Raw genomic sequence first — 9,684 nt, forward strand, 5'->3', positions numbered from 1 at the left:
TTTAGAGAGGCAGACAGCCCCGATGCACCTTCACTTTTTTGTAGTAAAGTGCGTCTTTCCCAACAGCTTTAAAGCTTTAGAGGTTACTTATAGTTAGCTTCGTGGTCTGGATGCCTTTTATAAGTAGTGTAATAGGATACTTTTGAATTGTTACCTTCTATAATAGGCAAGTTTCCTAACTGAGAAAAATATCTAATGAAAACGAGAATAAAGTTGAAGTAACTCGAGTTTTAATTCCGCAAAGACATTTGCTACCCACTTTGAATTTCTAGTATCTTAACAGATAATTATTGAATTTAAAATATAATTATTAACGGTCTCAGTTAGCCGGACTTGCTCATGGTTAATATTAATAATTTAGGCTAGTAAAGGTTGCTTTTATATTACTACAAAATATCTTGCGGAAATAGTTTGGTCTAAAACGATCTTTATTATTTAATAACATACTAGTTCTCGAAGCTATCAGCCTGTGAAATCAACAAATAATAAAGTTAAGTTTTTCTTTAGTAATTTTATACCTTACTATGATGCACTGTGCGTTCATACCTTTAAGTGCATCGCACACCTCAGATTTATTTGGTAGGCCCATATACCTGAGAAGCTGCCATCCATCCTATCTCAAGTTTTTTCTAATACTACCTGCCTAGGATTCCAATCCCAATCATTGTTAGTTCCAGCGTACTTATCTTTAATAAGTGTCCACCCTCTTAAAATTACCTTCATATTACGTTCAAATCTTTTATTTCGTATTTACGCCATACAGGCTTGTAATTTTCTTTTAGTTTTATTTAAAGTAGTCCAAGTTTCATAACACTTCTTTTATCGGAGTTCCGACGAAGATTATACAACTTAATAGCTAACTTCAAATCATCTTCGTAGTAAAACTTCACCTCCAAGTTTTATGTTTTTAACAATATTTTTGACCGTTCACAACACATGATTGTTTTCACTTCATCCAAGCTCTGCAATAATAATTTCATCTGGTTGTTTAGAAAACTTAATTTTTTGTAATCTATATTCGTTTTCATTTAAATGGTAAAGGGATATGTTCACTAGTTTACCACCAAACTTTCTTGAATCTTCCGCTACCAATGCTAAGTTGATATTATTAGGTAGGATGTGATCAACGATACAAATGTCTAAATGTTGGTTAATGCCCTATATTTCCACTTCTTTAAAGAGTAAACCAAGTGTTCTGAATCGATTTCCTTCAAAAAAGATGTAACGCAATATATTTATGTTAATTTAGTTCATCCAGGACTTCACATTGGATACACTAATTAAATTCTCCTCCGCGCCATCTAACAAATTTCTGAATGTGAAGTAGCCTATTATTCCTTTTTAAAATTATCATTATTCATACGATGACTTTCGTTTCTGTGTATATTATGAACCTTAATTTATTACAAAAGCGAAAGGGTTTGTAAAGCTATTATTACATTAACAAGGGTTGGCCAGATGACCAATCTTTTTGCACTTATAACTTACCACCTTCCTTTGTTTATATATCGTTCTTGTCATAATTTTCTTTTACAAATTATTTGTGAAATGAAGTTCACATCCCTTGAAGCTCAAAGGTCCATACCACTCTTCTGCTTTGGACAGGTAGTCCCTAACTTGCTCTTTTTCTTCTTCTTTATTATATTGAAGCAAGTAATGTTATAACCAGCAAAAGTTTCAATATCTCCCAATTCCATGCTATTTCTTTAAAGAAGGCATCTCAGTAACTCTCCAATCAAATCTTCGTTTTCTGTAATTCACATTTTTTGGACTTCTAGTTTTATATCAATTCTTAAAGCCTATTCGGCAAAAAATATAGTTGTTGCTCCGTTGGTTATATATTACTTAAGTCCTTAGCCAAAGAGCGTGTTGCTGAGTTTACTATCACAAACCTTACTAATAAAAAAAAGGTACAAAACGAGATGCTTTAATTAAGTAGGACAGCGGCTGACCCGGAGACCAAAGCAAAAAGGGCTGCCCCTCACCTTTGAGCGGAGCTTATATACATTTACGAAATAATCTTAACTTTGGATGCACGCGCCATTAATCTGATATCGAAAGTTTGTTTAACATTCTAAAAATATATTTTAAAGATTTTTGAGCAAATAATAAATTTTTTATATATCAAACAATAAATATTTTTTATTTTTTTAAAATAAATTATTTTATAGTTGTATATAATAAGATTTTGCTTGAAAGTAAGCTTCCAGGGTTATGCCGGTAGTAGGGTTAATATTACTCTCTTGCAAATTTAATTAAAAGTGCCGAAAGATAACAGAATTTAACGATATATTTTCGCAGCTTGTTTATATATTTAAACCTGCGAAGTATTTAAGTAAATCTTTTTTCCATCCAATTTACATATCCTGCTTTTAACCAAACATAAATATTAATTTTGTAAAAGCTGCTATAGCAAGAAAAGCGGTGTACAAGCACAACTGGTCCTATACCTTCATATACAACTGTACACATCTAATTAGACTAAATAAAATTTCTAGAATAAAAAGCTTTTTTTCTACTTACCAGAGTTTTTATAATTGAAATAATGCTAAGTTGTAAGAGAAGCTACCAACTTCACGTAATAGGAATGCCTGTCCATAGCATAAGGAAAATATATATAAATATATACCACTTATGAGGGCAGAAAAACTCCTAAAAAAATACTAAAGTTTGCGTTACGTACAAATTGTCATGCAGATTTTTTTACTTATACAAAATAATAGTAACTAAGCTATTAACTTTTCATATCCTTAACTTTATTCTACTTGTAAAACCTGTTTCATGGCATCTACACCCTTCTCTTTAGTTGAATAAAATCTTTAAAACTTCAAAAACTGTAAGCACTATGCAAATTACAATACCGGTGCAGCACAGTATTTCTCAAACTCATTGTGTACACTTTTTACTTTTAAGATTTACAATATATAATATAACGTAAATATTATTAGAATAAGAAAAGATTATTTATATGCGAGATTACTACGACTACTTCCCAGGTCGTGTCTTATGCTCTATAATATTTACTAATTTGATTTTAAAAATTAAATTCTAATTCATTATGGTTTCCTATTTATTTATAATAAAGTAGACTCTTCAACTTTCTTTTACAGATAAAGAAAATTTGTGGATACATTTTTATAACGAACTTAATGGAGAAACATTTAAAAAGTGTTTGCAAATAATTTATTTATTAATTTTTTCAATCTTAGATATTATTTTAATTAGGTTAAAAGAAGAACAAGGACTTTTTGTAGAGTTTTCAAATTTTGCCAGAGAAATTACTGAACTTCTTAAGAAGTGCCTTGAAGATGATAAGCATTCAAAGTATATTTTTATTTTGTATAAAGAATTTTATTCTCTAAAAACTATACAATATTTAACATCTCAAAACTTTTATTACTTTTAAAAATATAATTATGAAGATTTTAGTATAACAAAAAACTTCTGTTTTAATAAATTTTTATTTATTCGTTACTATTAATTAACGAATTTTAAATAGTGATTATTTTTTTAGTTTTATAGTTTTGTTAAGCAAGACTGATCCAATAGAATCCGAAAACAATTGGCTTCTAAATATTGTTGAAATTAATTCCTTCAGAAAACTTGTAAAGTTGTGCTTTGTTTTTTATCTCTCAGCATAATTTTTTCTTTAATTAATTTTTAATAAAGATCCACTTATCGCTTCCGTTGCAAAGGGCCAAAGATAAAGAATTAACGGATCATCTCTTGTCCGTTATGAAAAACAAAATTGTACTTTTGTAGTTAATTAAAAAAAAATTAATTGAGAATTTTTCCAAAAGGAAGAAAATAAAGCCCTTGGACTAAAGTTAGAAGAACTACGTGAAGAGTCGTCAAGGCAACTTATTGAGATCGAAAAGTTTAGTAAAATTGATGTATAAAAGAATTATGAAATTAATATAAAGTTATTTTCAAATAAAAGAAAAAAGATTTATCACGAAATTTTTAATTTTACAATAAGTTTATAAAAAGTTAGTTATTATTTAATTAAGAAAATTAAATTATTATGCAAATTATAATTTTGCAGATCGGCAGGCCACGCGTTTTTTTGTGTACTAATCATAGTTTTATAGATTATACTTTCTTAGGCTTTCTTAATTTATTATTTAAACAACATAAAAGAATTAAAAAAAGTCAAGAGCTGAAAATGCAGCAGTTGATGGGAAGTTTCCGCTATATGAATGCTGTACTTTAGCGCTTTTATAATTTGAAATTAATTTTTTTTCAGGATGAATTTGTAGAAAAAAGCAAAACAGAAAATAAATGCCTTCAAGATGCTAAACTTAAACTGGTATAAAGGATGCTTAAATTTTACTAAAAATCTCAAAAAAGTTATTCAATAGTCGGAAGAGAGAAAATCAGCTCAAAGTATTATAAAAACTCTTAAGGAAGATAAAAATCTTTTATCAGAAAAGATTGATGAGTTGAAAAAAAAGCTGCAAACAGTTTCTTTTTTTTTAATACTATAAATTTTTAGTCAAATTATATATAAAAAGGCTCTTGATGAGTACCACTCGCATAAAGCTTCCAGCGAAGAATACAAAAAAGTATTGGAGGAAAAGATAAAGTTAATTAATGATCAACACGCGGATCTTCTATCTCGTGCGAATTTAAAATTCAAAGATTTAGAGAAAGAAAAGGTTTATTTAGATTATTCGTTTGACCATTATACATTATTGTTATTATTGCTTTTTTTCAGAACGTGAAGGAAAACGAAGTAGAAGATCTAAAGGCCTACGTTTCCGAACTTCAAATCAAACACAAAAAAGACATAAAAAATTTGGAGGAAAAACTCTCTAAAAGCGCAGAAAAATCAAAAAAGTACATTAAAGAAATTGAAGAGCAGCTTTTAACTGCCAATAAAGAAGTGGAAAAGGTGGCGCTTATTTTGTGCTGTGCTCGTTGCAACGACCTTAAAAGTCTCCCCACGTGGTTTGTGGTAAACAGGCCAATGATATTATCGGAAAACTTCATAGGGAGTTGCGAGTGTGCAAATCTAAACTTGCAATATCATTAACGGAAAACGAAAACTTGAACAACGTTCTACAGAAACGGACAAAAGTGATTTCTTTTTTTATAAAAGATAAACTTTTTTTTCTTATTATTTTTCTTTAACGTGGTCAGTTGCTGGCGGAAAAGGAGGAGGAGTGTAAAGTAGTGCAAAGCCAAAAAGATATAATAAATTCATTGGATGCCGCAATAGCCCAAAAAAATAATGATTTGCAGGCCCTTCAAAAGTGTTGGTTTTATTATTTTTATAATTAAAATAAAGTTACGATTCATATTATTTTCAGTGGTAGCCAACTTGAAGGGGCTAAAAGAAACAAAAAACTTAAAGCTCCTGCGAGAAGAGTATTACGATGTTGCATGTGCCAATCAAGTCAATCAAATCAGTGCGGCAATGCAAACATTTGCATCACTCGAAGACGTCGTTAATGCTTTTTTTGTATATAAAAAAAAGTTGAAACTTTGCTTAACGCTGCAAACTTTTCATATTAGACTGATTCTGAAAAGTCTTTGCAAATGCCGTCTTACTTAAACTCTGTATTGAAAAAAAAGTCACGGGATCCGCAGTCCACCTGTCTCATGGGCGGAGTGGTTGCTCAGGACAGCGAGGTGATACGGCAATGATTGGTCTTGTTAAACGCTTGCTCTTGCAAGGGTAATACTGAAAAGTTCAATCTGCTTATATTGTATACTTTTATTATGGTCATTAGAATACGACTGCGGCAAGTCATAATTTTGTTAGCCATTTTCTTTGAGAAAATAAACTATCCGTTATTGGTGTGCAGGAGTTTCAACTACGTTCGGTATCTCTTGTAAATTTCATAAAGTTGTCAGTGCATTAATAAATGGTGCCACGATGATTTTTATATGGGAACCTCGAGTTCGTATTGGGCATAATCAAGGTTGTCCATCCAGTATTTAACTTTGGCGTCTAGATATAAGGGGCTAATAAGAGATATGTAACCGGAATACTTCATAGCTAACCTTTCAGTCTTTCTCTAAATTTTTCTGAGAGCTATCCAGCAGCTCCCGAAGCTCCGTTTCAATCAAAGCTATTTGTCTTTTACACATGGAGATCTGTCGTGTCCATAGGGAGATACCCAATCCCAACGCCCAAAAAGAGCTTTCTGCTCGTATCCTGATTCCTTTGCTATTCGAGGTCGGAAGGATCGGTCGCTGGAAGGTAGTTGGTTTCGTGCCAATGGATCTACCCAACGGCGACATGGAGACATACGCTGCTGTTTTATTTATGGCGTTCAGCCACTCCTAACGCATAATGCACATAAGACAAAGTTAGTTACGCACAGAGTAGAGAAAAACGCTAAGAAGGAACTTCTTTTGTATATCTACTAGCTATGTTCTTATGCGCAACCATGCCCTTTTTAAGGGTAACACAGGGATTCATTGGCGAAAATAAACAATGGGCAGTTCAACTTTTTAGTGTAATTGGTTGGTTTGACAAAAGAAGGCGACAGATATCGCAAACAAGGTGGTTTTACGTAGGCTTACACTGCACTTCTCGGAGCTCTCAGAGGATTTATAAATTTCTCTTCCGTCGTTACCGCAAAACACAAAACGATTTGCATGATTGACTTTAGGTATTTTACTAAAAGAGTGGTGCACCTGTAAATGTTTTCATTAGAAATGCTTTAGAATTTATACAGTTTTATAATAAGAAAGACTGAGATTCTGTAGTAAAGCCTTTTATCTTTAAATTTTTCAGGTATATAATATTCTAAATACGGTGGCCTTAGTGTCATCTAGAATAGCAACCACTTTTTAAAAGGCCTAAAAGTTCCTTCCAAAAATATCTTCATAAGCGGAGAAACAATAAGTCTAATAAAAAGAAGAGCATTTACTTTTTTTCTTAAGTCTACAAACTTAAAATTAACTTTGCAAAATCCCTGCAGGGCGGCAAATGACTCCTTTGCAAGTAATGAGGAACGATGCGCCTCCGGCCTCGTGTCGTTCCGTGGCGTAGTCAGCGCCGGTGATGGTGCTAAAGCGCACCCCTTTCCCTCTTTCCTGCCTTAAAAGAGTCTTTATTTTGCTGCTAAGCGAGCGAGAAGTTTCAGCTGCGGCGCCGTGGGCAAGGCTGTCGGGGCGACAAAAGCAATTTTTGTAGAAGCGCGAGTGCCGGGGATGACTAAGCTCACACTTTTTGATGCTGTAGTAAACTTTCTATATATATATATATAAATATAAGTCAGTGTCTCCATCGAAGGAAAAAAGCATGCGCCTTTAGTCGCTCCTCAGACCAAGAGCCTCCAGGATGTAAAGTTTTAAAATTCTTTACAAAATCAGACACACTCATTTTGTTTTCAACGCCTTCAGAGTGCAGATCCGTGTTTAACAGAACAACCTTAAGTTAAAATAGGCTATACAAAAATTAGAAAAATGAAAATGAAAAATAAAGTACAGCAAACGTTAGAGAAAAACATTCATCCGTTCCCGAAAACTCAGAAGGATTGCATTCGTAATACCAATAAAAAAAGTACTCCAAAATTCTCGAACGTTCTTGTGTTTCGCCACTCAGTGCAAACGTTGAAAAAAAAAACTTTAAGAATTACTGAATTTAAATTATAAATTTATTAATAAAATAGTTTGTATCGCCCACCGTAATGCTTCTTCATAACTTTTCCCTGAGAAATCGTAAAACTTGAAAAACTCTATAGCGATTTGCTTAATGTAATAGATACGCACCTCCTCTTTTTCTCTGTCACCTAATAATTAAATTTATTTGAGATTATAAAATCCTAGGTGTTACATCGATATCGAAAAGTTTTTATTCTATTAAAAGCAGAAGGTAACAAAAAAAAATGATTAAGTTACAAAACGAAGCAAAGATATAACTGTGTAAGTACCTTTTATTTTCGGGGTTTTACCAGTCATATATACCGTAAATTTGAGTTGATAAAAAAATAGTTGTTAGATTTACTTAGGAATATGACGAGATGGAGAACTAATGTTCTAAAAAAACTAGAGGTACTAGTCCCTCAAAGTTTGCATTTTTATATTTTGTTAAGTAACTTATAGTAACTGCATCGAAATTCGATTAAAATCCATTTAAGGCACTAAAGGGCTTTATACCCGTAATCGCTTAAAAGTTCCTCAGCAGGTCACCATTGCTAGGAATCTAGTATGCGCCCCTATCCTCCTTTTCATTAGGTATTATGATGTTGTATGCTCCAATGTAAGAAAATTTAATGATTTGCGTTCAACTGTTTCTTTTTAACGTATTTAAATCTTATCATAAGGACGGCGTCTTGGATATACGTGTGAGTGATTGCACGCCCACCCGTAAGAATACTAACAGTCGGAGTCCTGCAAGTATGCGCAACATGCCACAGTCTGTCAAGGTCGCCTGCCTTATTGCACCAGTCTAGTGGTAGTAACTGACAATAAGAGCTCTTACAAAACGCATGAAAACTAAGCGGTAGTGAAGGTCAAGGCGGTGACTCAAACCCTATACCCTTTACTTTATGCCCGTAGCAGACACTTGTTGAACAATCCACGGCACTGGTATGCGTGGCGTATCCAGTCCATCATGATATACGTGCCGTCTACTGCCTGGGCCTACGACTTACTGGCAATAATCTCTTCGCTTCAAGTGGGACAAAATAAGTTTCTTACCTTTATGACAGGAGCGCCGTGGTTAGAAATACTGCTTACATTAAGACCTCGAAATTGAACTTCTGCGTAACGTTTTTCGACTCAATGCGATAGCCACCTGTGAACGGCTCAATCAGCACACCAATCGATGATGTCAATTATGAACCTGGGATGGCGTGCACTATGGTCGACTGCGCAATGGGCTCTAAACATATGTTATAAAATAGGGTAGATTCATTTATATATGTGTGTGCATGATTGGCTTTAACACAAGGTTAAAGCTACTGTGCATGCTATCACCCTGCCAAGAGCTCGTAAATTCGGTGTTTTTTTACGACCCGATTGAGCATCAGAAAATATTATTAATAGAACAAAAATACTTGTAAGGGTATTTACTAGTGAGTTGTTTAGTGTAAACTAGGCGAGGGACATCAACTTAATTAGAACGCAGGTAATTAACCACAAGTCTTAAATATGGTTTTAAATGTAACTTGACCAATTCGTAATAGATCCATAATTTCTGGTTAAAAGGCTAATAAAGACAAACATTAAAATTCCTTGGTTTAAATAAAGTGTTTTAAAATGCTGACTGAAAACTGTTGGGTCCTGTCAACCACTACCCTTTGGTGTAAGTTAAAATATTGATTTGCCTTCTTTCTAGGGGCAATCAGTCAATAGTAGCATATGCGCGTCTGCTGCTAGGACCTGCGGCTACACAACCACAGCCTCCGCACTCCAAGTACAACAAAACAAGGTGCGAAATGGAAGTTCCTGACCGGGATCTTCGGACATACTTCTTGAACGTCGTCTTCCAACGGAAAGCCGTAATAGGCCTATAAGTCCGGCTAGCTAGCTACACTCGCTCACCAGATGAGGAGCGAGCTCGCTTAGGAGTAATGGGAAGGAGCAAAGTGCCAATTTTTATTTAGGTGATAGTTCTAAACTTCCGCTTCGCGTAGTATTCACAATTTAGCTATAGCGCATAAATTATAACTGACGAAGTAAAAGGCAGAACTAGAACTCATTCTTGAATTACTTCGCGCCACA

The 9,684-nt window shown here is 33.6% G+C and overlaps 1 protein-coding gene across 1 annotated transcript; it reads left to right on the forward strand.

The window, feature by feature from the left end:
• Positions 1-4,024: 4,024 nt before the first annotated feature.
• LOC135119839 (coiled-coil domain-containing protein 39-like) lies at positions 4,025-5,807 on the forward strand. The gene is made up of 10 exons (XM_064044223.1): positions 4,025-4,060; positions 4,214-4,309; positions 4,362-4,463; positions 4,515-4,658; positions 4,718-4,894; positions 4,966-5,079; positions 5,143-5,257; positions 5,313-5,449; positions 5,518-5,680; positions 5,736-5,807. The coding sequence occupies exons 1-9, from the start codon at positions 4,025-4,027 to the stop codon at positions 5,647-5,649; spliced, it is 1,053 nt and encodes a 350-aa protein (XP_063900293.1). The 3' UTR covers positions 5,650-5,680; positions 5,736-5,807.
• The last annotated feature ends 3,877 nt before the right edge of the window (positions 5,808-9,684 follow it).

This window comes from Zophobas morio, unplaced genomic scaffold (genome assembly GCF_036711695.1).
Source record: "Zophobas morio isolate AGI-343-1 ecotype UQ-CSIRO unplaced genomic scaffold, CSIRO_AGI_Zmor_V1 ptg000309l, whole genome shotgun sequence".
Lineage (NCBI taxonomy): Eukaryota > Metazoa > Arthropoda > Insecta > Coleoptera > Tenebrionidae > Zophobas > Zophobas morio.